The 26371-nt window shown below is 33.8% G+C and overlaps 3 protein-coding genes across 3 annotated transcripts; 2 read left to right on the top strand and 1 right to left on the bottom strand.

The window, feature by feature from the left end:
* Positions 1–744: 744 nt before the first annotated feature.
* Positions 745–13156, top strand: LOC100261303 (topless-related protein 3). The gene is made up of 25 exons (XM_002283121.4): positions 745–1166; positions 2004–2183; positions 2272–2385; positions 3360–3518; positions 4146–4320; positions 4418–4547; positions 4993–5108; positions 5211–5346; positions 5472–5581; positions 5963–6032; positions 6103–6176; positions 6253–6348; positions 6440–6532; positions 8424–8551; positions 8752–8986; positions 9077–9244; positions 9338–9427; positions 9888–10040; positions 10126–10236; positions 10336–10515; positions 10598–10726; positions 10809–10904; positions 11678–11860; positions 11944–12119; positions 12679–13156. Exons 1-25 carry the CDS (start codon positions 1087–1089, stop codon positions 12893–12895), a joined length of 3399 nt encoding a protein of 1132 aa, XP_002283157.1. The 5' UTR covers positions 745–1086; the 3' UTR covers positions 12896–13156.
* Positions 13157–14670: 1514 nt separating this feature from the next.
* Positions 14671–15940, bottom strand: LOC109123889 (xyloglucan endotransglucosylase/hydrolase protein 2). Its single transcript, XM_019224957.2, has 4 exons — positions 15643–15940; positions 15461–15561; positions 15177–15364; positions 14671–15082 (listed from the first exon to the last, which is right to left on the bottom strand). The coding sequence occupies exons 1-4, from the start codon at positions 15911–15913 to the stop codon at positions 14698–14700; spliced, it is 945 nt and encodes a 314-aa protein (XP_019080502.2). The 5' UTR covers positions 15914–15940; the 3' UTR covers positions 14671–14697.
* Positions 15941–17562: 1622 nt separating this feature from the next.
* On the top strand, positions 17563–21970 carry LOC100266508 (pre-mRNA-splicing factor 38). The gene is made up of 6 exons (XM_002283095.5): positions 17563–18002; positions 18894–19015; positions 19166–19256; positions 20425–20554; positions 20677–20747; positions 21291–21970. The coding sequence occupies exons 1-6, from the start codon at positions 17713–17715 to the stop codon at positions 21766–21768; spliced, it is 1182 nt and encodes a 393-aa protein (XP_002283131.1). The 5' UTR covers positions 17563–17712; the 3' UTR covers positions 21769–21970.
* The last annotated feature ends 4401 nt before the right edge of the window (positions 21971–26371 follow it).

Here is a 26371-nt window from a genome sequence, read left to right as displayed (position 1 = left end):
TATATAGATATTAATATATTATTATTATTTTTTGTTTTTAAAAATAGAAATTTTGAAATGCGTTCAAATAAACATTATAATCTTGTTATAAAAAATATTTTTTCAAAATAAATTATTAAAAATTTATTTTTATTTAAAAACTTATCAAAAATATTTTTAACTTAAGGGAAAAAATATGTTTTGACAGATTACTTTTGGAAAAAATAAAAATAAAAAACTGAAAACTTCTAAAAATAATTAAAATTTTTATGCTCTTTTAGTCATATTTAAAAGAATATAATTTTAAAAATAATTAATTTCTTCTCACAAAAAAAAAACATTTTAAAAGGGAAAATTTATGTTTTGATGGCTCACTTCCGTAAAAAAAAAATAAAAACCTGAAAACTTCAAATTTTTTATATGGTTTTTAATTAAAGATAGTACCTGAATTATTAAAAAAAATAATTTAGTATTATTTTTTAAATTAACAGTAAATAAAATCCTAATTATTTTGAGTTGAGTATATTAAATTTAAATTTTATAAATACCCTTTTTTTTTCTTAAGAAGTGTGCACCAAAAGACAATTTTACCCAAGCTGATATGCTCGGAATTAGATAAATTTACCATAAATAAAAACATCATCAGAGACAAGCGAGTACGTGGACTAATTCCACCATGAAGGTCTACATTTAGACGTGAGGTGGAGGAGCACCGGATTAGCTCTCTGTATAAGTGATTGTACCTTTCAGCTGATAAGTCAGCTGAAAAAGAAAGACTCCTGCAAAACGCATCGAAGATAGCGAGACCAGGTCTCTCTCTCATCTTTATCTTCTCTCTCTCGCTCTTCAGCAGCCTTTATTCTCAAGCTTTCTCGATCACCAAAACCCTAGAAATTCTCCGTCTTCGTACACTTCTCGATCCTCTGAAAAAACCCTAGACCTACCACTCCTTCCAGATTTCTCACCCATTTCTACTCAGATTCGAGCCCTCAACTTTTCAGTTTCTCCGATTCTTACGCTTGCTTGAGGGCGCTGTGTTTCTTTTCAGCTCCGTTTTCGCGGAGTTTTGAATAGGCGTCGAGTTGGATTTGAGTTTTGTGAGGAGAAATGTCGTCTTTGAGCAGAGAATTGGTGTTCCTCATACTCCAGTTTCTAGAAGAAGAGAAATTTAAGGAGTCCGTACACAAGTGAGTATCTTCGTGTGTCAGCTTGAATTTTTTGGATGGAGATTGTGTATTGTGGAGCTCGGGCTAATTATATTGTTGATTAATTGATTCTTGATTGTAAGCAGAGGAATTGGAAGGGGAAATATTAATGAAAATTGGAAATTTCATTTTGTTAGCTACAATTTTGGTAGTAAATGTTTTGATTTTGTGTAAATGTTGGGTTTTTCAACCAGGCCACAGAAATGCCCTTATGCTTTGTGAAAAATCATAGGCATGCCATTGTATCTGTTTGGGAAGCCCTTCCCGGGAAGTGATGGCATTGCTTTTCGACAAGCTACAATGCAAAAATGCTCATTTTGTAAAAAATAAATAAATAAATAATTACACATCATGTTTTTGTTTTATAAGCAATCGGGAGAGTCAGAGGGATTATCATTTGCTTTTGTATACTCTTGGTCGTAATTCTAGTATAGTGGGTCCTACTGGGTTCATGAGACAATTTTAATTTTTGTTATTTTATAGGGACATTTTATTTATATTTGTATTGTTTTGTTCAGTGGAGGTTTGTGAGACATCTATCTAGATTCAAAATCTCAGCTTAGGCTGTTGTTGAGAAAATGTAGAAAATGAAAAGAGATCAAGATATTGAGACAAAGGTTATTAGGTTTAAAAAAAAAAAAAAACTGGGATGAATACAACATTTAAGCTTATTTGAGTTGCATTTTTCAATTTTAAGAAGCAAAAAATAAGAAGGCATCTTTTTTTTTTTTTCTTCTTTTCCAATTTACACTTTCTTGGAAGTTTGGTGTAGTTAATTAATCTTAATTTGAACGGAAATTATTTTTTGGTGTTTTGTAGGCTTGAGAAAGAGTCAGGGTTTTTCTTCAATATGAAGTACTTTGAGGAGAAAGTACAGGCAGGAGAATGGGATGAAGTTGAGAAGTATTTATCCGGATATACCAAAGTTGACGATAACAGATATTCCATGAAGATATTTTTTGAAATCAGGAAGCAAAAATATCTTGAAGCACTTGATCGGTAAATTTTGTATCTATATTTTGGAAGTTCTGTGTTTGTATCAGGAGATACTAAATTGATTAAGTAATGGAGTGTTGATTTATCTCAGGCAAGACAAGGCAAAGGCTGTAGAGATATTAGTGACAGATTTAAGGGTGTTCTCAACTTTCAATGAAGACTTGTATAAAGAAATCACTCAGCTTTTGACCCTTGGCAATTTCAGGTAATTTTTGTTTTCTTCATATAAGTGACAAAGAGTGAATGTAAAATGGTTATGTATTTCTTCCTTTATGCTCTTTTCTTTTGTTGAGGCAATGCAAGGAAAGGAAAATAATCTTTAGAAACCAAAGTTTTAAATCTTAAAGTTTTTTATCCTTTTAATACCAGGTTTAATTGCAGTCCCATTTCAAAATTATTAAAGATCCAAATGCTCTGGCTAGTTCATTTTAATCACATTTTTGCTTAATCTATTGACTGGACGTCATCTCTCTTGGGTTTTCTTATGTTGAGCTTTTGTGGTTGTTTGCTGTCAACCAAATTAGATATGGTCCAGTTCTATTATTACAACTTTGAATCTGGGTTGGTCTTTGTGCTTTCTGGACCTGTTGATGCATGGGTTGCTATCATATTGAAGTGTCTTACTTTACTATGGGCTGAATGGTTTGTTGTATGCCCTCAGTTGGACTAAAAGAGGATAGTGCTATTATAGATGCATATAGCCATAGTTGAGGGAGATCTTTGATATAATGTGGCACATTTGAAGGAGAAAATTGAGGGAGTGGGTTCAGTTGGGGTGGACTAACAGAAAATCATGTTTTGGACTTCATGGGAAAAGGAGCTCTGACCATGTATAATTTTGATTATCTTCATTTATCTTACGCTCTTTTATTGAATTTTTTTTTTTTACCTTTTTTCCTTTTATTGTTTCTTTGCTGGGTTTAGCTTCTTCATCCTCTCTGTCTGCATTCTTCTCTTTTACAACATTCTTAATTCTTTGTGGGAAAAAGGACAGTCCACCTACTGACCAATTAAATTTAGTTGACATAGTTTGGATTTTTTTTTTTTTTTTTGGTTTTCCTATGCAAAGGGTAAATTTGTGAAGTTGCACTACTTGTTCCTTTTTTTAAAACGAAACTTGAGATGTGGGTGTGTATGTGCATCTCTTGAGCTGATAAATGGTTTTGCTTTAAAAATCAGGGAAAATGAGCAGCTGTCCAAGTATGGTGACACCAAGACAGCTCGTAGCATAATGCTGATAGAGCTTAAAAAACTAATTGAAGCAAATCCTCTTTTCCGTGACAAGCTTGTTTTTCCTACTCTCAAGTCATCAAGATTGCGAACTCTAATCAATCAAAGGTAAGTTGGTATAATCATAGATGATATGCAAAAGGTTAGTCTGTTACATTAAACCAGAAAACTGTGTTTAATTGTGGCACTTATGTTTCAAAAACACCCCAGTTATATCAAAGTATATTCAGTGTAAGCTCTGTTTTTTTTTTTTGTTGTTGTTGCAGGAAGTTCAATTTCTGTTGGCTACTTCATTAAATTACTAATATGCCATCTATTGTTTTGACTATACCATCTTTCACAATTTGTCCTGTCTTTAACAAAGGCTTACTGGGACTTGGGCCCTGTGCTGTCTTTTAATACAGATTGCTCATTTATCCACACACATACACACATGCATAGAAAAGAAAAGAAAATTAAAAGAGGAAAAAAGAGCAGAAAAGTTTAGCTTGTTCATTTCATGTTCTAATATGCGTTTGTCATGCAATTAGAAGAATTAATATTATTAAGAAATAGATGGCTTTATCCATAGTATGGGGAGCCTTATACCCTTCTCTTTGAAGATCTTGGAGGCTTCTTTTGTTCTTTTGCTTGTTACTTTACATATACTGCTGTGTGTTACACGCATACACACACTCAAACATATATGACCTGTTGTATCAAACTCTAGTATGAATGAGTCCATGGTGTATGCAGTTTAAATTGGCAGCACCAGCTTTGCAAGAACCCCCGGCCAAATCCAGACATTAAGACATTATTCACAGACCATACATGTGCCCCTTCAAATGGGGCTCTTGGAGCTACACCTGTCAATCTTCCTGTTGCTGCAGTTGCAAAGCCTGCTGCCTTTACATCACTTGGAACGCATGGTGTATGTGTTATACATCTTAGAAATTCCCTTTATTTTCTAGAGCACTGACCTGCATTTTACTGATGGATGCCTTTTTTCTTTCCTTTATTGCTTCTAGCCCTTTCCACCTGCTGCAGCAGCTGCTAATGCCAGCGCTTTAGCAGGTTGGATGGCAAATGCAGCTGCTTCGTCAACTGTTCAAGCATCTGTGGTTACTGCTTCATCCATGCCAATGCCCCCGAATCAAGGTCATTTCTTTTGCTTGAGTTGAAGCTGGTATTCCAGAAATTGCATTTTGCTTTGGAAAACAAAGTAATGGTTAAAAGTGAGAGGTTTCTTAGATACTATGCTTATAACAACCTTATATTTTAGAATATTTTAGCAGAAAATTTAGTGGCCTTAGGATATCTTGTGGATCCTACATTCAAAATTGTGAAGGAAAAACTCCTGAAAAGCTTGTAATCTTCAAATTCTTACATCTAGAGAGTGAATATGAGAGGTTGTAATGGAGGATTGCCAGTCCAATATTTTGTTGTGCTACAACTGGCTGCAATAAGCATTCATGTGACCTAGTAGCCTATGGTAACTAATCTTGGTATATGCAATGAATAATGAGTGCCAGGTCAAATTTTGCCGTTTCAATTATTTCTCTGTTGTCATTTCTTGATATGATTCGCCTTTTTCTTTTCACAGTTTCAATTTTGAAACGTCCAATAACGCCTCCAGCTACTTTGGGTATGGTTGATTATCAGAATCTTGAACAGGAGCAACTAATGAAACGCTTGCGGCTTGCACAGAATGTTGAGGAGGTAAATTTAATTGTTACTATTTCATTATGCAATTTTGAGCACCTCATCATGCCTTTTTTGCTTCTGCCACTGACCTATTTTATTCTCTCCTTTAATAATTAGGTAACATATCCGGCATCTCGCCAACAAGCTTCTTGGTCACTGGATGACCTGCCAAGGATGGTAGCTTTTACCATGCAGCAAGGATCCACTGTCACAAGCATGGATTTTCATCCTTCTCACCACACATTACTTCTTGGTATGAACTTCTGTTTTCTCTGTATCTTAGTGATTAAAGAGCTAATTTCCAAAAGATAGATTACAGTCTAGTTGTTTTATTCCCTTTTTTTTGGCATTTTCTAACTTTAAGAATACTTTGAGCAGTTGGTTCTGGTAATGGTGATATTACACTTTGGGAAGTTGCATTGCGAGAGAGGTTGGTTACAAAACAATTCAAGATATGGGACGTGACAGCTTGTTCATTACCAGTTCAGGTTCTCACATCATATTTTTCTAGCAGTTTTATATTCCATTTGCTTTTTAGTAAAATTATTGGGTTTATCTTCTCTGCTTTATGTGTTATTATATACTTTAGTAGATTGGGAGATCTTTTAGGAATTTATATTTGATGCTTCTTGGTTTTGCCTATGATATTTGTTTAAATTGAATATTAACTAATTTGTGGCTAGTATTCATTCTTGATGTTATCATTGGAATTGTTAAAACCATATTCAAAGATCAAGAAAATAAGTCTAATCTACTCATGCTAATGTTGTGCCAGCTGTGTTGGTTTTCATTTGCACCTTTTATTCTCGTGCTCAAGAATTTGAAATGACTACTTATGTCAGCGACTTACAGTTAAGAGATTGTTGCAGGCTTCCATTGCCAAAGATGCATCAATACCTGTCAGCCGTGTTGCATGGAGTCCAGATGGAAATTTTATTGGTATGGATGCTTTACCAAATGAAATTTATAAGGTTAATGCGAGTGTTTCTTGATGTTTTTCTTCTTACAGGGGTTGCATTTACCAAGCATTTGATTCATTTGTATGCTTATACTGGGTCAAATGAACTACGCCAACATTTAGAGGTGAGTTCGGATTCTGGTGCCTTTCCAGAAAGGCCAAACCTAATAGCTATTTGACTTGCTTGCTTTGCTCTTGCAGATTGATGCTCATGTTGGTTGTGTTAATGACATAGCTTTTGCTCATCCAAACAAACAACTTTGTGTAGTAACCTGTGGTGATGATAAACTGATAAAGGTGAAAGGGAGTTTTCATGAGTGTTTTTTGTTTAAATTGTAAATCCTTCTTTTTTCCTTTTTACGTTCTCTAAGTGAAAGAAATGAAACAGGTCTGGGATATGAACGGGAGGAAACTATTTAATTTTGAAGGTCATGAGGCTCCAGTATATTCTATATGTCCCCATCACAAGGAGAGCATTCAGGTAAATCAGTTAAAACAAGAGGTTTTGTTGGTTGTTAACTTATGCATTTGATGTTTATTCTAACAAAAGTGTGCCAAGTATTAGTTTTAATTTATCCCATCTAATTTCAAATGAGAATATGTCAAGTGTTAGTTTAAAGCTATCCCATTAATAGAAACAATATGTCAGTGTGAATAATAATCACAAGCTTTTTACAAATGATGGGCTATTTTTTCATAGGGTACCAATTAAAGTTCAATGCTTCAATTGACCCAATGGGTAGTTTGTACAATAAAATATAAATAATAATGAGAAACTGGCCCTTTGTCTGTTGTGTGTGTTTTGTGGAAGGGTTCTGTTTATCCTCAAAACATTCTGAGTTATCTCGTACATACTCCTCCCTGAATCCATCGCCAGTTTCAATATTTTTTTCCCTATACTGACCCTATTCTATTACATGTGTTTGCATGCACACAGAACCTTAATCTGATTGTGTGCCTGTATGTATGTGGCTAGCTCCAATAGTGCTAGGATGGGATTGGTTAACCAACTACATGATTAAATGTGTATTGAATGGAAGCAGATACAAATTACAAGCATATGTAAAACAACATCAAGCAAATAATAGTTATGCAAACTTAAAACCAACTAATGTTTACTAGCTCCATCTCTCATCCCAACTATCTCAATCCAAAATCCAGTTGAATGGCTCTGGGCTGGGCTGCATGTTAATACATTTTTAATTGCAACCCCTATTGTGACTCCTTGACTAGTGTTCTTAGTACTTGTTCACTAGTATGAAAAATGGAAAAAATGTTATCGAATGTTGAGTTGTGTGGAGCCTAATTATACCATATACTTTTTTCTGCAACCATGGAGCCTAATACACTAATGCTGTTCACTTTTCCTGCAAGGCTTTCAATAGGCTTACCCTTTAACAGCTTATAGGCCCATCATAGCAAGTAGCTCAACATAAAAAAGGTATAGATACATGTTAGTTAAAATTGAAATTGGCTGATTTTACTTGAGGAGACATGGTTAAATTTTTTAGTTATTTATAACATGCCATAGAATTCATATTTGGAATTTTATTGATGATAAATGGATGAATCTTCCCACATGCATGTCAATCTGCCCATGCATGGTTTTAAGTGTGAGTTCATGGTGAACATATTAGAGCATGCTTTATAGAATTTTGCATTTCATTGCTCTATTTGAAGGCTTAAATATTGTGAGTTCACTGGGCTACCACAATTTAGTGGTAGAAGGAGACTCAGCCATGATAATAAGTTGGGTCTCTCAAAGGAACATGGGTCTGTGGAAATAAGCCTCCTGGGAGCTTAAAAAAGAGCTTTGAGCTGCTCCATCTCTTCAATCCTCTGATGGCCAATCATACTGCAAACCGATTGGCTAAATGTGGGGCCTCACTTAGTGTCCTTTGTGACAGATTTTTCATTTTGAGGTTCACTCTTTGGTTTTGATGTATTTTTTTCTCTCTATATTTTTCTCTGTAGGATTGCTGTATCCATCTTTCAAGGAAAGTTTCTCTTTGTTTTTATGCTGTGTCATTCATTCATTTTCATGAAATGAAATGTTTGTTTATGATAAAGAAGTTCATATATATAATAAGGAATAAAATTGTCCTTTTGTCCTTTTCCTCCCTTTTTTTTCTCTTTTCCCTAGCTCTTTGCCTTTTCAACATTATTGAAAGAGGGGTGTTCTTATAATTATTAAACTGTAAGCTGTCTCCTTGAAACATGTATTTGAGATGAACATTTGTTATTATTATTATTGTTGTTTTTTTTCTTTATTGAAGATATGATTTCTAATTGGGATTAAGGTTTTGTTTAGTTGAGTTATAGTTACAGACATTCTCTAATGATATGTTGCTTTCCACTCGTAAATTTTGCAGTTCATATTTTCAACTGCTATGGATGGGAAAATTAAAGCCTGGTTGTATGACAACATTGGGTCCAGAGTTGACTATGATGCTCCTGGGCTATGGTGCACTACAATGCTTTACAGTGCTGATGGAAGTAGGTAAGATTGGTGAAATTCACAATTCCAGACCTAATAAAATTTTATTTTATTTTTCTTTTTGCTCAATTTAAAATTTCAACTTTTCTGTAATGTTGTTATAGTTGTCTTTTCATACCATACTGTGCTACTTTTGATCAAATATATCTGACAGAACATTTGTAACTAATTTGTGACTTTTTTTTTCCTCTTCTTCTTTTCAGATTGTTCTCTTGTGGAACAAGTAAAGATGGGGACTCTTTTTTGGTTGAATGGAATGAAAGTGAAGGAGCAATAAAGAGGACGTATAATGGGTTTAGAAAGAAATCAGCTGGTGTTGTGCAGTTTGACACAACACAAAATCACTTTCTGGCTGCTGGTGAAGATAACCAGATAAAGTTTTGGGATATGGACAATGTTAATGTCCTTGCAAGTATTGATGCGGATGGTGGACTTCCGGTCAGTATTGCAGGAATAAATCTTTTATTCTTATGCGAAATATCTGCATGATTGAATCAGGAACTGACAACATCACATTAAATGCTCCAGAGTGTTCCTCGCTTGAGATTCAACAAGGAAGGAAATCTTCTTGCTGTTACTACTGCAGACAATGGATTTAAGATACTTGCAACTGCTGCTGGTCTCAGATCTTTGAGAGCAATCGAAACCCCATCTTTTGAAGCATTGAGAACACCTGTTGAAGCTTCTGCACTCAAGGTCAAAATAAGTCTTAGTTCTCATAACTTCCATTCAGAGATACATACATCATGGGTTGTATAAATGCCTTTTCTTTTTGTTCATTGAAATTAGGTTGCTGGTACTTCTGCTACTGCTGCAAATATCAGTCCAAATGAACCTAAAGTGGAACGGAGCTCTCCCATTAAGCCTTCTTCCATTCTTGTATGCCAGTTTCTCTTTTAACTTATTTTATATTAAAGCTCCATATGTTAGTCAAAGCAGTAATTATATACATTGATTAACTAGACTTGAGTCTAATATATTAGCCAATGGTACTACTTAAATCCTTCAATTCCCTAGTTTGGGGATTTATAGTTCCTACCACAAGCATATTAGAAATGAAGGTACTCACTCCCCATTTTTCAGTTTGCTTATTTCCTAATGGCTGATCACCAAAATCATACATGGCTGATCACCAATCATGAATGGTGAGCATGTTCCTATGCTTAAAGGCAGCAAGCAAACTGTTAAAATTGGTGACCTGTTAGATCAAAATTCTGTGCCGGATCCTTCTTGCTTCCTGGGCAAAGATATCCTATGATTCTTCTCTGACCTAAACTACTGTAGCTTGGCAAGTATTCTGCTGGAAAATTTTGATTAGTGTCTGACTTTCTATTTTTAGAATGGAGTTGACACAGCGGCTAGAAGCACAGAAAAGCCAAGAAGCCTCGAAGATGTAACTGACAGATCCAAACCCTGGCAGTTGGCTGAAATTGTCGAACCTGGGCAGTGCCGGCAGGTTACCATGTCAGACAACAGTGATAGTTCCAGCAAGGTGAGTGATGTGGCTTCTCATTATTGTGTTTTGTAGCACAAATCATTTACCATGTGATGATTTGCTGCACATCTATGTTTTCCAGGTTTCCCGTCTTCTTTATACGAATTCTGGTGTTGGCATTTTGGCACTTGGATCAAATGGTGTTCAAAAACTATGGAAGTGGTTCCGTAATGATCAAAATCCAAGTGGAAAGGTAATGTTAGCTAGAAATAAGTTTGCTTGTTCCTTTGTTATTCTTTGTCCAGAAACAATTTGAATAAAATGGATTTCTGAATCTGGCTATGTTCCAAAGGCCACTTCCAATGTTGTTCCACAGCATTGGCAACCAAACAGTGGTCTTCTTATGACTAATGATGTCTCAGGTGTCAACCCTGAAGAAGCAGTCCCATGCATAGCACTATCGAAGAATGACTCATATGTAATGTCGGCCTGTGGTGGAAAAGTTTCCCTCTTCAACATGATGACATTCAAGGTATGTCTAAACATCACAGTTTTGCATCTTCATCAAATTTGGCATTTGAAATGGTTTAGCATGATGTTGCTTTCATTTGTAGGTAATGACAACATTCATGTCACCTCCCCCTGCTTCAACCTTCCTAGCCTTCCATCCTCAAGACAATAACATCATAGCCATAGGAATGGAGGATTCTACCATCCACATTTACAATGTTCGGGTAGATGAGGTAATTACATGATAACATTGTTCAAGTCTTATCAATGGTTTGTGTAGCCCTATTAACTGATGCTGATGTTTGCTGCTTCTAGGTAAAATCAAAACTGAAGGGACACCAAAAACGCGTAACTGGTTTAGCTTTTTCCACCAGTCTAAACATCCTGGTCTCATCTGGTGCTGATGCTCAGGTAATTTGAAGGGGCTCTCCTTTCGAAAAGAAAAGCACCATCCAATGCCAGATAGTTTTTCTTGAAGATTTCTTGACTCTTTTTGGCTTTGACTTTGGTTTATTCACATACCACCATTTGGAATATTCTGGTCCCCATTTAACCCCAAGTTTATACATGGATAAAAAATTTGAGCTACCACTATATCTAAGGCAAGGTACGCTATATGGGATAAATAACCATACTTGATCTCTATGTCATTTAAAGCCTCATTTCCCCCCTTTTACCTCGTACGTTCTCCTTGTTGCATGGAGGTATATCATCTATAATTTTGTGTTCTGATATTTTCCTCAAGTTAAGTCTTCTCTCACCTTTTTGTTTGTTACTGGTGTTTCTGCTTTTAGAATCCATGTCCTTAACTAGATAAAAAGAATTGGTAGGCAGGCACTCACCTCATATTATGGGAAAGAGATCTATTGGTTGATGGACAATAGGGTAGTAGATGCCTAATGTGTCAGGCCACAACCCTCAGTATTCTTTGCTTTGAAGCCTGAGTACCACTTTTTCATGCAATCTTTCAAATTGTGTTGCTGCTGTCATGTGGGCTTTGTGAACAGAATTTATATTATTATAATTAAATGTGTGGTCTACTCCTTGAGTATTTACCAATCCTCTATTCTTGTCAGATGGCATTCCTCTTAATTGAGGGTGTTATGAGGGAGGTTTCTTACACACATTGGCAAGTAAGGTAATTTTGGATTTTTGAGCACTGAAAATAGAAATTATTTCTGTAGCTCTGCATGTGGAGCATTGATACATGGGAGAAAAGGAAGTCAGTCTCAATCCAAATGCCTGCTGGGAAGGCGCCAATTGGTGACACTCGAGTACAGTTTCACTCTGATCAAATCCGGTTGCTGGTATTCCATGAAACACAGTTGGCAACATATGATGCCTCAAAAATGGAGCGGATTCGTCAGGTAGAAAGTTTAGTCAGTGACTCAGCTTACTTCAATGTTTGACATCAGAATTTTTGTAATAAGTTTCTTATGTGTACTTGCAGTGGATCCCACAAGATGGACTATCTGCGCCCATATCTTATGCAGCTTACTCTTGCAACAGTCAACTAATTTATGCTACTTTTTGTGATGGCAACATCGGGGTCTTTGACGCTGATAGCCTAAGATTAAGATGCCGCATTGCCCCATCAGCATATTTATCACAAGCAGGATTAAATGGGTAAGCTAGGGTGAACTTATCATTGTGCCTTTTCTCTTTCCCTTTCCCCACACACACACATATATATATATAGACACACACACACAACCACACATTTTTCATTTTTCTTTCCAATTTTTATGTCCATGATCTGCCCCAGTAATCTGTCTTTCCTCAAGTGGGTTATGTTATCAACATGGGACTTTAGGAATTAGTTTTTTGCTGGTCATTGGATTGCCTCATTTAGTTTTTTACTTGTGCAAATTGCTGCCCAAAGCCGAGCTATTATTCTTTCTTGCCCATGCCCATGCGGCAACTTTCCTTGGGGACATCTCAGGGCTGGCTTGCTGAGCCTTTTTCAGAGCGGTTTGGGTTGTTTGTTCGTATTATTTTATCAGAGCCCAGTTCCTCATAGAATAGTTGCTTCCAAGTCCCTCGGTCTCACTTCCATTTTCATCCTCTCATACTAATTGTAGTTGCTTCCATTTTCACCTCAATATGCTTAGCAGCATAGGCTTTTATAGAACCTTATGGTATCATCGCCGGAATCTTACAAACGAATCCTGCCCCATATTTGCAGGAGCCAACCTCCCTACCCAGTTGTTGTGGCATCACATCCACAGGAGTCCAACCAACTAGCCGTGGGCCTGACAGACGGTAGTGTCAAAGTCATCGAGCCCCCAGAATCAGAGGGAAAGTGGGGCGTATCCCCGCCTGCTGAGAACGGTATACTGATTACCAGAACTGCATCGTCTTCCACCACAAGCAACCACACACCTGATCAGATTCAAAGATGAGACCTCTCCTCCCTCCTCCCCCCTGTACTTCTACTTTCTAAATTCTTCTGACTTGTATTCTACCAGTGTAGTTTTTTTAGATATTTATTCCTGCATAAAATGTCCGCTTGTCACAGGTAAGATTGACCGTCAAAAATGGTTTAGACATTCTTGTAGACTGTATTTGTTTGTATTAGCTGATTCATAATTATGCTGTTCTATACACTGTTCTTACAAAAATACTGTATGTATGCAGCGATTCTTTACTTCCTTTTTGATGAATTCATTCTCATTAAGATAAAAGGAGTTTAAGAATGATAATATTAAACAGATGGACTGAATATGGATTGAATTGCAGTCGGGTGTTTGATAAATCAATTTAATGATTTAATAATTTTAGTTACGTTTTTGGTAAAATTTAATGCTTATTATTTAATGATTTAAGTTGATTTATATTTTAGTTTGTTAACTTAAAATTTATTATTTAATTCTTACTTATTAAAGTTGTTTGATAAAATTAATTTAAAATTTAGGGATAATTGTGTTTTCGACCTAGTTAGACTCAAAAATTAAGATTTTGTCCATAAAAGTTGCATAATTGATGAAAAAGATATAAAATTGAAGAGATCAATGTACCTTTTAAAACTATTTTGAGTATTTTCTATCACAATATCTGATAAACTTTTTTATCTTAATTTTTTTTAATAATTATTCTGAAAATTTATTATTTTTATAACTAATTTTTTTTTAAAAATATATTCTAAAAATACATCATTTTAAAAAAAAATTTGACATAGTTTTGGTTATTTTTTACATACATAATTTTAAATATATATATTTTCAAGATGTTTGATTTTTAAATAATAATAATAATAATTTATTTTTATTTTTATTTGGAAAATGATGTATTTTTTGTTCAAATCATTAAATTAAATTAAATTTTATTGAGGTTTACAAAAGGAATAAAATTTAAATTAATGTTTTTTTACTCTTTTTTTTCCATAATCAATAAATGTCATTTTTGAAAAGATAAAAAATCCATATCCTTCTTAATTTTCACATTTTTTCTAAGTCTTAGGCTTAAATAGTGAACTTATATGGACTAAAACTTAATTTTTGGATCCAACTAGGTCCAAAACACAATTGCTCTAAAAATTTATTTTAAATCATTAAATTGACATATTTATTCTCATAAATTACAATTAGGACAAAGAGAGTTGAGTAGGTCGTAATCCCGTAAGTAGGATAAATGAGGACAAAAAAGTAAAAATGAAGATGTGGATTTAAGAATAAGTTAATTTTTTTATTTATTATTTAAAGTTATTTTTTATTTTAAGTTATATTATTAAGTTGTTGTATCAAATATATTTAATTTATTTAATAACTTAAATTATGTTATTAAATCATTTTAAGTTATTAAGTTGATTTATCAAATATTTATTTAATATGTTATTTAAATATTAAATCAAAATAATTAATATTATTTTAATCTCAAATCTTTAAACCTTGTTTGCTCGTATCTGAAAAGAGTATATTTTACAACAATAACTCCATAATCCGAACTATTATTTTATAATAAATATTTTGAAAAATTATCTTATTTATTAAATAAAATTATGGATCAGAATTAATCTAAGTAAAAATGTGTTAAAATTAAAGATAATAAATGTGTTAAAATTAATATTTGAAAAATAAAATAAAATAAAATAACATAATCAAATTTGATAAATTTGAATTATTCTCATTGTTATACAACCAAATCAAAGAACACTCAAACAATTTTGATTCCAAAAAAATTTAAATAAATAAATAAATAAATTTATTTATTGCTCTTGGCATTCTAGAGGGGCCTCTGGGTACCTCCACCTGTCATTGCAGTAGTCATAATTCACATACTTTCTTCTCACATTTTCATAGGCCCTTTGTTGTACAGGGTCAAGTTGCCTAAACTTCTCTCCATTCCACCAATACTTTGAGGTCTCACACTCCTGTGAAATTATGGGTCCCTCTGAAGGGCACCCCTCAATTTTGAAACCCTCATAGATGGCCTTAAAGGGTCCTTCTCTCCAATTTATGGGTTTCCCATTGGATGCCCACCCTTCTCCATTCCATAGAGTCCCCTCTATTATCATTCCTTGCGTAGGGTACCCTACCCCAAGTCTTGTGTTGTTCTTGAAAACCCTAATGGGGATATTGTCTATGTAAAACCTGAAACACCCATCAAATTAAAAATTACAAGATTAAAAAAATAAGTTACTATAATTCATTTTATCTGTCAGAAAAGCAAATCAAATCGACTTACACTAATTGATAATGGTTCCAAAGAATGGAATAGGAATGAAAGTCCAAGGTGGGATCAAACCATAGATGAATCCTTTGTTCTCTACTTCCTACACCATTTGTGTAAACATTCGTTTGTAGTATTGTCTTCTTGCTTCCACCCAAGAACTCAAAGTCGACTTCATCGTGAAGAGGGGTGTGAGAATGTAACTATCATTCTTTCATATGATTAGTACTAAATCCTTTACTATTAAATAAAAATGGAAAAGAGAAAATTAACTACGAATTAAAAACATTAATACTTACATAATAAGTGGTGACAACAGCAGTAGAGTCTCTCTTCGGGAGCTTCAATCTCATTCGAAAAAACCCGGATCCATACTTGAGTTTCGACATAATCCCACATCCTACATCCCACAAAAACATCATCCCAATCCAAATTTCATCCAAAAAAATCACTTTTAAAGTGTAAGAAAACCAAAACCAACCTGAATGCTCGTCCATGGTGAGTTGAATCCTAGTCCCACCATGCCCAAGGGCCAAAACATGATCATGTCCCCAAGAAACATCAAAGTTCTGATGAAAGGAAGCAACACCTTCCCCTCTACAAAAATCAAAGAATAAGAACAAAGAACTAAAGAAACAAAGAATGGGAAAATCCATATGGAAAATATTGCCAGCTTGGCTAGTGATTTTCTTTGTGAATATATAGATGAAAAAAAGAAAGAAATAGATGTTCATTTCTTGTATACAGACCATTTCTAGCTGTTCACCATATGTATTGCCTGTATATTTGTTGTTACACCCATATGTATTGGCCATTTATTAAGTCATTGCCCTATTTTTTGGCCTGCTTTTTTTTTTTTTTTTTCAATTTATTTCTTCTAAGCTTCTTCATTTTACTTCTTTAGAGCAAGACAAGGTTATTAATTAATACCATTAATAAAACTCTATTTAATTAAAATATTTAAAGCTTATTTTTTAAGAATAAAAAGAGAAAAGTCAACATTTTACCCATCTCCATTTTTGTTAAATTTTTTATTTTTTATTTATAAAATTTAATGTAGAATAAATTATCAACATCAAATGAAAAAATTAACAAGAAAAATGGGTAATTAAAATAGAAACCTAACTGAAGTTGTTGGATCTTACGTGATGTATGGTGGCCTTTTGTCCATGACCAAATTGTATTAGATTTTTTTATTTTAATATTATCAAGATATGGTTGTTTAAAAAAATAAATATAAAAATACGATAGTTTTTATCACTCCTTTTATTTTTGCACTAATCTCGTCTTTTAAAAGAAAAATTCACTTTTTATATTAAACTCGTCTTAGACGAGTAGTATAAAAGGTTTTAGGATAAAAAAATGTAATAATTGAAAGTTAGAAAAAAATTATTATTATTTCATATCAAATCTTTAACTTTGACTATTAAATTTGACTTTGTGTAAAAGATAAAAATCATAATAATTATCATGGATTACCAAATTAATATCATTAATTAAGTATTATTTTATAATAATTAATAGTTTTTGAGAAAATTAAATTTAAGAAATTAAAAATATTTGTGAAGAGGATAATGCAAACCATCCTAACAAAATTTGTTGGATGTTACGTGGTGCATGCCAACTTTTGATGCATGTCCAAAACTTTTGAGTTGTTGAATTTATTAATTTTTTTTAAATATATTGAAGAATATATATAGAGAGAAGGATTTTTCTATTTTCCATTTTTTTTCTTTTTTAATTTTTATAATACAAACAAAACTCAAAACTATTTTTCTAGGGATAACAATTGGATGAGTTTTTCTAGATCCCGTCATATCCTCTCTCTAATGAGAAAAGTTTGGGATAAATATAAAAGAATTTTGGGTTGGTATGGGAAGTTTTTTTTTAAAATTTGAGATAAGTTGAAGACGGATTTGAGTATGACTTTGTCTCATTCCACCATAATTATATATAATTTTAAATAAAAATTTATTTTATTGATTTGTTTTTTTTAAAAAAACTTTTTTAATATAAATAAACAATTACTTTTCCTAAAATTAATTATAAATATTTATTTATAAATTATATTTATTCTACTAAAATTTAAAATTTTAAACATAAATTTCTTTTATTTATAAATAATTTCAAAATTAAAAAATAAATGGGTGTAGGGTTATGGGTACAATCATTTTCTCGTATAGTCCTATTTATTTATTTATTTATTTTGTATGGAGAATAAATATAAATAAACGGGATAAGATTGGTACGATCCGTTCCAAACCCACTTAGTTGTCATCTCTTTATTTTTCAATAAAAGAAATTATTAAGCAATTATTTCATAAATAAACTAAATCTTATGCATTTTCAATAATCCTTTTGTTTTTTTTATATCTAAAAAATAGTATTTTGTAAAAAATTTGATTGCATTAATATGGCAATATTACAGTGTGGGATGACTACAGCCACTACGCTGGACCCTTCTCACCAATCCCTATATTTCTCTCTTTCTTAGAGAGGTAGGGTTAGGGTTCCCGCCTCTCTGTGTCGGAGACTCGACTCTCCTACGGCGATGGCGAACCGTACGGACCCAGCGGCGAAGAGCATACGAGGCACGAATCCGCAAAACTTGGTGGAGAAGATTCTGAGGTCGAAGATTTACCAGAACACGTACTGGAAGGAGCAGTGCTTTGGATTGACCGCGGAGACTCTGGTTGACAAGGCCATGGAGCTCGACCACCTCGGCGGCACCTTTGGTGGTAACCGCAAGCCCACGCCCTTCATGTGCCTCGTCATGAAAATGCTCCAGATCCAGCCCGAGAAGGACATCGTCGTCGAGTTCATAAAAAACGAAGAGTACAAGTATGTAGTGGAATTTTAATTTTAGGTTCCATTTTTTTTCTTCTGTTTTTCCTTTTGATTGCTGAAAAAGCGGATGACAGAAAAAGAAAGAGATGTAAGGTTCGTGCTTTTCGTATTCTGAGAAAATTAAGGAAATGAGAAGTTTGGCTTATTCGTTCGCTGAGAAAACTCAGGAGAAGCAAAAAAATTGTGGGCTTTTTTTTTTTTTGTTTGCTGGGGAATTTGAGGAAAAAGAAAGAAGAAAAGAAAAATGGTACGTTATCACATACGAATTGGTACTCACTGTCAAATTTCTGGTTTATGGGAGAATAAAGGAAATGAGAAGAAAAGAAGATTGATGTTGTTTTATGTTGGTTTTGTTGTCATTTTCTAGGTGTAATTCATCTTTAATTTTCATTCTCCTATTTATGCATTGCTTGCTGAGGAAACAAAAGTATTATCAATTCTCCATCTGCTGGAATGTTGGCTGAAAAGAAGATGAAGGGAAATGGAAAATGAACAGAATGAAGAGAAGAAAATTTTCTGTCCTGACTTTTATGTTGTACTGGGTCTAAGTAAAATAAAGAAATCGGCTTGAGATCGAATTTGAAGTATTAGAATCAGTTGAGTGAAGTTTCTATTTTCTGCAGTCTCAAGTTCAAGATTCAGAAACTTAGTTTATTTACCTGTTTTGTCGGTTTCTCATCAAGCTAATGGGGAAAAATCTTAATTTTTTTTAATGCTGTAAGAAACTGCAATTCATTGCTGCTGTGTTGTTATGTTTTTATGCATGTTTCTTTTGCAGTGATCTGTTCCTTGGATTTTACAATTTGTAATGTAATATTTGCTTTTGCATAGATTGTTTCTATTATGTTTTGCTTTTGAGACTCAATTTCATATTTTTTTTTGCAGATATGTCCGAATACTTGGTGCATTTTATTTGCGTCTTACAGGGATAGATACTGATGTGTACCAATACCTAGAGCCTCTATACAATGACTATCGGAAATTGAGGAGAAAATTATCTGATGGAAGTAAGACTTTTGACCCGTCTCCTGAATTGTTCCCTGATTATTTTCTCATTGCTACTTTCATCTACAATATGTTACTATTTCCGATTCATTTTGCAATTTTTCCATGGTTACACTAAATTAGTTGGGTGTTGTCTTCCTGTAATTTATCAGATTATTCTTTGACACACGTTGATGAGGTTATCGATGAACTTCTGACAAAAGATTATTCCTGTGACGTTGCCTTGCCCCGTATCAAGAAAAGGTGATTCTTTTTGTGCTTGATATTTTTTAAGTTAAAGCATGCTATGCCTTATTGTAATTTTTTCAAGGGGATGCAAAGAGAAAACTTATGATGTATAGTTATCAAGTCTATCAGAATGATGGGATTATTGCAGCATTAGCTTCATCTACTTGTCAGTTCTATAAAATCTTAAACATAAATGGGCATGCTTTGACTCGATGCACCATACTATAATGCCCTGTCTAGTCTTTATCCTCTGTTAAAGGTGCATATTTATATATATGATCATTAATAGGGGCATTGCAAAAAAATATTTTCAGTCCTTTTGCCGAGGATTCAGTCTTGGGATCTGCTGTTGTTTGGAAGCTTCTTTGACTAAATCAAGGTGCTTTAATATTGGGGAGGGAATCTGGTTTATCTTAGCATTTGAGCTCTCAACTTTTAGATCAGCCCTATAGCTTTGCAAGGACCAAGCCTTGGTTGCACCGGTATAGAAATTGAAATCATGTATCACCTACAGATATGTGCAAATTTTCCCTGCTAGGCAAAAATACTATGTGAAGAATAAAAAACAGCAATACTAGTAGTATTTTGTAGACAACGAGCTGGGTCAAAGCTAACCTAACCTGTAGCTCTAGATTGGTACAAAAGAACCTGGGCCTGTTATACTGGACCTGCCTGGCCACATGTGCTAATGTTAAGCTAGCCAAAACAGTTTTTAGCGCTGGGTGGTCTAGGTATGAGATTGCCACACAATTCAAATTGCTATTGAATTTTAGTCATGCATTATGCATATCCCCACCGGGCAAAAGTAATATGTGAGGAACAAACATATATTTTGTTGGACAATGGCCTGGATCAGAGCTGACCAAATTTGTAGATTGAGCTACACCTCTTCTCAAAAGAAGAAGTGGAAGAAAAACCTGGGTCTGGCATTTTGAACCTGCTTGGTCCAATATGCTTATCAAATGAGCCAAAGCTTTATTTTAAACTGGATGGTTGAATATAAAATTGCTACATGATTCAAATGACTAGTGAATTTACTAGGGAATTTTTTCGACGTAGGTTTTTTGTTGGTACACATTTTTAACAGGTTTCATTCTAGAAGAACACTGTTCCATCTTGCTTCTGAATTGAAGCTTGATCTTCTTTGAATTCTTTCTTATGCTCGAGCATTTCATGCCAACAGATGGACTCTTGAATCCCTTGGTACACTGGAACCAAGAAGAAGTGCTTTGGAAGATGATTTTGAGGAAGAGGAAGAAAAAGAAGAGGATGACCAACTCATGGATGAATTAGATGTTGGGGCTCATGAAAAGGTTTACATTTTTTTTCCTTGAAAAAATCATTCCCCGTGTATTCAAATACAATCTTGCTTCTGTTGTTTTGAGTTTGGAGTGTGTTTCTTAGTTTGGTATGTTTTCCTTTTTTATGTTTACAGGATTATTATCGTGGGCGAAGCCCTGCAAGGGAGAGAGATAGGGATAGAAAGCGTGACAGTCACAGATATAGGTAAAACACTTTCCATGTTTCTGCTGTTCGGTTTTCTTTTTATTGTGTGTCCTTTTTGTCTCTCGTGGGGAACTGTGAGTTCTCATCATTACAGAATCTGGCTTGATGAATTAAAATGGAAGCTTGTCCAATTACAAGTCTGCACACACACACAAAAGTTTACACAAATTTCAACAATTATGTTATCACCATGGCATCAAAGCCATTGGTAGATTATAACAGCTTCCTAAAGTAATAGTAAGTGATCCTGCCAGGTTTCTCTGCACTGACAGTGTGCAGTGAGAAGTATGATGGATCATACAATCTAATGTAGTATTTGATAAATAATTGTTAGTGATCCTGCCAGGTTTCTCTATACTGATAATATGCAGTGAGAAAGAAGCATGATGGATCATGCAATTCTACTGTAGTATGATTGGTTTCATGGTCATGGATATAATTTCTAGATTCTAGGGTGAATTCTTCACTCAGCTTTAAATCAATACATGATGGCTTTTTTTAATGTCAATTCTGCTGACTTATGTGGTCGTTGCCCTTTCTCAGAGATCGAGATTATGATAGGGAACGTGGAAGAGGACGAGAAAGAGATCGGGAAAGGGAAAGGGACAGAGACAGCTATAGAGACAGGGAGAGGGAGAGGGACAGAGACAGGGACCGCTATCGTCTGAGAGATGATAAAGAATATGGTCGTGACAGGGAGAGGGAAAGGGAGAGGGAAGGCAGGGAGAGGGAGAGGCGAGACAGGGACCGTGGCAGGCGGAGGAGCCATTCAAGGAGCCGAAGTAGGAGCAAGGATCGTAAGGATCGCGAGGGTGGAGACCACCGCAAGAGGCATGCTCGCAGCAGCACCAGTCCTAGAAGGCGTGGAGACATGCCAGAGGATGGAACCACTCGAGAAGAGCCAAGGAAGAAGAAAGAAAAGAAGGAGAAGAAGGATGATGGCACTGACCACCCAGATCCAGAGATTGCAGAAGCAAACAGGTTGCGGGCATCCCTTGGGCTTAAACCCTTGAAACTCTAAGCTCAGATGGCAGACATGTCAGCTAGCTAGTTCTTTCTATCAAATATGGGCGGGTAGAGTACCATGTGAACCAAAAAAGGATAATGTAGCATGCAACTGCTGCTGCTACATATTTTTCATGTACTGTCTTGCTTGTTTGGTCTGGTGTTACAAACTGGACTCAAGTTCCAGATCAATCAGAAAAGAAAGTGGGTTTTCTCCATATTTTCTTTGAATTTGATGTACTATTATTCTTATAAATATACTAAAATTATAGAACTGTTCCACAATGATAACAAACAGTCAATTAAAATCTTCCTAAGAAACAGAGAAAATTTCTGTTTGGAGGGCATTAGGTTGTGCAGGTTAACAAAAGGAAAATAAATAAATAAATTAAAAGACCAGAAAACAAGACAACCAAAGGGGAAAATTTTTATGGCATTCGCGGAAGGACTCATTCTGACAACGTTATGCCATTCTCATCGTAGCGAAGAATACCCGAAGAAGGATTCAGTGGCCTGCACTTCCCTCCCATCAGAATTCTCGTCTTCCATAGCTCTGCATCTTTCTCCCTCTGAATCCACTTTTTCTTCTTCTTCTCCTTTTCTTTGGATATTTGGTTAAATGTAAATACCCAAAAAACTCATTGGCCTGCATTTCCCTCCCATCAGAATTCTCTTCTTCCATAGCTCTCTGCATCTTCTCCTTCTGGATCCTCTTTTTCTTTTTCTTCTTCTCCTTCTCTTCCGATGTTCAGCGGCCTGCACTTCCCTCCCATCAGAATTCTCTTCTTGCATAGCTCTTCATCTGCTCCCTCTGGATCCTCTTTTTTTTCTTCTTCTTCTTCTCCTTTTCTTCGGCTATTCGGGTAAATGTAAATACCCGAAGAATTCAGTGGCCTGCACTTCCCTCCCATCAGAATTTTCTTCTTGCATAGCTCTGCATCTTCTCCCTCTCGATTGTTTTTTTGTTCTTCTTCTTCTCCTTTTCTCTGGGCATTCGGGTGAATGTAAATACCCGAAAAACTCAGTGGCCTGCACTTCCCTCCCATCAGAATTCTCTTCTTGCATAGCTCTGTATCTCCTCCCTCTGGATCCTCGTTTTCTTCTTCTCCGCCCAGTTTAGGTGCTCTTCTCCTCCTCCTCCTCCTCACAGTCCTCCTACTCAAAACCTTAGCCAACTTCACTGACCCTGCCTCTTTCAGTATCGCAATCCTCACACTCCTGTTGCGTCCATGGCTGACACAGCTCTTGATTTTGCTTCTGAACAGCTTCAAACAAGTCTTCTTGCAGAAAAAACTCGGAAAAGATAGAGATCCTCTGTGCCTACTGTGGGCCATCATTCTTTCCTTCAAGCTCTTCCCCTTTTCTCCCTCAGTCTCCTTATCCAATGAAGCCTGTGATTTCTTCTCACCTTTTGCAGGTTTTGAGCAACTTTTCTCTGGTGGTTTCCTGCTCCCAAACACACTGGACATCACCAAACCCAACTTCTTTGAAACAAACCTTGCTGTTGCCTCCCACTTCCTCTGCTTCTTCCTGTCATCTCCACCACCATTCTGCCCATTGCCTCTGACCATCACCTTGGGGACCTTCACCCTCCTCTTTGGCTGAGGAATGGGGAACAAGTCGATCATGTCTGACTCAGAAAGGTCACTGTTGAAGTCCTTTGCAGGGTTGACAGCCTTGCAGGTTTTGACCTCTTCCTCACCCATTTTTCTCAGGGAAGAAGATGAAGTTGCCATGAAAAAACCCCACCAAAAAATATGGGAAAAAAAAAAGGATACTGATTTTGATATTGGGTGTGGGTGTCCTACATTTGTGGGACTCAGCCACCACTTTCTCTCTTCAGTTTCAACCCAAAAACAAAAATGGCCTTCAAAACTTGGATTCTAGAGAAAATCAGCAAATTATCATCAAAGGAGATAATAGCTTAATAAGATAATATTTCAAAAATGAATCATTGGGATTATGTTGATAATATTATTTTATTTTTATTAATAATAATAATAATAGTAAATAAGTAATTATTTAATAGGATGATAACAATTAGATAATTATTATGAAAATTTATAAAATAAATAAATAAATTCTCTAATTTCATAATTTGGTTATTTCATCTTATACTCACATTGTAGAAATTTCTAAATTTTCAACGAACCTACTTAAAAAAAAAAAAAAAAAAAAAAATCTAAAAATAATTCTTTTTTAAATTTGAAATTTAAGATATTTTTAGAATTATCAATTTTCAATTTTTTTATATTAGTTATTTCGAAAAATAAAAAATGTTGATTAAAAATAAATTAATGGTTAAAAAAGAATAACAGAAAAATATTTATAAAATATATTTTAAAATACTATTGATAAATGTGTGTGTATATATATATATATATATTGAATAATATAATATAAATTTTTTATTTAGAATTTTTAAATATTTTAATCACAAATATTAATAATAAATAAATATTTACTAAATTTTAAATTATTGAATAATTTCTAAATATTAATAGAGAAATTTAATTTTTTTTAGCAAATATTGTAATGTAATATAATTTTTATTTTTAACAAATATTCCAATACTAAAAAAAAAATATTTTTATTTTATTTTTATTTTTATTCATTTTAAAAACTAATTATAAGTATAACATAACATAACATATCACATTACATATAGTATCCTAAGATATTTTGTCTATTAAATATAGATATAATATCTAAAAACATCATATTTTGTCTATTAAATATAGATATAATATCTAAAAACATCATATTCGATTAGAAATGATATTTTAGTATATGTATATCCTATTAAAATGCATATAATATTCGTAACATATACATATCTTATTATATCATATTCTATCATAAAAGCCTAAATTTTAGGATTTTTACACTACTATTTTTATTATTTTCTACTTGTAAAAGAAAATCAAATGTTAAATTTGGGTTGGGAAGAACCAAAACCAAAAACAAGGAGTAGCCTAAAAGTCTAATAATATGATTGGGACATTTGCTTATTTCAATCAAATCGAGGCCTTGATTTTTTTTTTCCTCTCTTAAAACTTATATCTCAGAGTAAATAGACATTTATACTCTCACGCCTTTGCGTACTTCTCATTATTGTAAAAAATGTCATGGCAAATATGTATTAGTGGACCTTGATTATTTAAAATATATCTCAATTACCTACTAATGTCCATGAAATGCAAATTTGTGTATCATTTTATGCTAAGTATATTCAAATTCTTCGCAGGTGATTGCCAAGAACATGCATCTAGCAAAATTTATAAGACCGAGGAACATTTTTTATACGGTTTTATGCACAACTATATCTTCATTTGTTGCAATTGAAAGAGGCTTCTTATTCATCCATTGTATCAAGAAACATGTCCAACCCTTATGTATAGGTACTAATACTCTAGTCCATAATAACGTACAAGCGAATACCACCATTTGTTGATGATGGTTAGCTCGAGTATATGTACTAATGCTCTTGTCCATTAATAATTTACAACCAAATACCACCATTTGATGATGATGGTTAATACCAACTAATATAACAAGTGGTATCATAAAAACATCAATTCAATATGTTACATCAAAAGCCAACATATCTCCAAAATATATGCATAACTCAATCGAGAAGTATAATTTGCCCAAAACAAATTTGTTATACAATTTTCTTTATCAACATTAAACTATAGTAAAATGATAGGTCCAATTCAACATTTCCACACAAATAAACCAAGACCCATTCAACATTATTGTCCTTAATGTCAAATCTATGCATAACATTAATATGATTATGTCAATCCTTTTTGGAAAAGCAAACATTGTCAAAACATCTTTATTATTGCACCATATAATCAATAATTTGACTAATTTTCACACCAATACCACATATTGCATGAAACCGAGTCTTATTCGAGTTCCATATAACCCTATGTGAGCAAAGAAATTATGTATCAATTAGATCCACCAAATGATGATTATGATTCATCGCAAATCCTTTAACAATATACTTATTTGAATTTTTATTAAATCTTATATAAATCATAACCAACTCTAATAAATGCTTTCCACTCTTGTTATCAATTTTCATTTTGAAAACATTTACTAACCCAATATTTTTTTTTCTAAAACAAACCCACTTTCAAGATATCATAATTTGATTATTGTCACATTCCAAATCATCTTTCCATCCATCAAATCTTATCGCTTTAACATATATATTATAGAATATATTAGATTTATCTATAAAATTGAATTCTATTTTCGATGTATCTTAAAATATGTCACATGCATCACTAAACAAGACAAGGAATCTCCAAAAGCAAACACTGCACTTCAATCAAATTTATTTTTGTTTTAAATAAAACTTCTTTGATGTTGGGCCCCTACCAAAACCCAATTTATTTTTTCATGAATAAATTTCATAAGTTCCATCATTTGGAATTACAGAATTAAATTCATGTTTATTTCAAAACATTTTAAAAGGATTTTTTTTTTAAAACAAGAATTTTTTTTTTAAACCAATTTTTAAAAGGATGCATAGGTGGATGAGAAAACTTGTGAGTTTTGATGAGGAGCATGGGATGGTGGCCATGCAAAAATGAGGTTATGCA

The sequence above is a fragment of the Vitis vinifera genome, chromosome 14 (assembly GCF_030704535.1).
Source record: "Vitis vinifera cultivar Pinot Noir 40024 chromosome 14, ASM3070453v1".
Classification (NCBI taxonomy): domain Eukaryota; kingdom Viridiplantae; phylum Streptophyta; class Magnoliopsida; order Vitales; family Vitaceae; genus Vitis; species Vitis vinifera.
Note: the sequence above shows the minus strand (reverse complement) of the source record. Positions and strands in the feature narration are given on the sequence as shown.

What these genes read in the sequence shown, in the direction of transcription:
- LOC100266508 (XM_002283095.5), top strand. Translation starts at nt 17,713, where the DNA reads ATGGCGAACCGTACGGACCCAGCGGCGAAGAGCATACGAGGCACGAAT. An exon ending in GAGAAAATTATCTGATGGAA is followed by an intron (nt 19,016 to 19,165) that starts GTAAGACTTTTG and finishes GTAATTTATCAG; the next exon opens with ATTATTCTTTGACACACGTT. An exon ending in CGTGACAGTCACAGATATAG is followed by an intron (nt 20,748 to 21,290) that starts GTAAAACACTTT and finishes GCCCTTTCTCAG; the next exon opens with AGATCGAGATTATGATAGGG.
- LOC100261303 (XM_002283121.4), top strand. Translation starts at nt 1,087, where the DNA reads ATGTCGTCTTTGAGCAGAGAATTGGTGTTCCTCATACTCCAGTTTCTA. An exon ending in CTTGTTCATTACCAGTTCAG is followed by an intron (nt 5,582 to 5,962) that starts GTTCTCACATCA and finishes AGATTGTTGCAG; the next exon opens with GCTTCCATTGCCAAAGATGC. An exon ending in ATCACAAGGAGAGCATTCAG is followed by an intron (nt 6,533 to 8,423) that starts GTAAATCAGTTA and finishes TAAATTTTGCAG; the next exon opens with TTCATATTTTCAACTGCTAT.
- LOC109123889 (XM_019224957.2), bottom strand. Translation starts at nt 15,913, where the DNA reads ATGGTCTGTATACAAGAAATGAACATCTATTTCTTTCTTTTTTTCATC. An exon ending in CACCATGGACGAGCATTCAG is followed by an intron (nt 15,562 to 15,642) that starts GTTGGTTTTGGT and finishes TGTGGGATGTAG; the next exon opens with GATGTGGGATTATGTCGAAA. An exon ending in TGGAACCATTATCAATTAGT is followed by an intron (nt 15,083 to 15,176) that starts GTAAGTCGATTT and finishes TGGGTGTTTCAG; the next exon opens with GTTTTACATAGACAATATCC.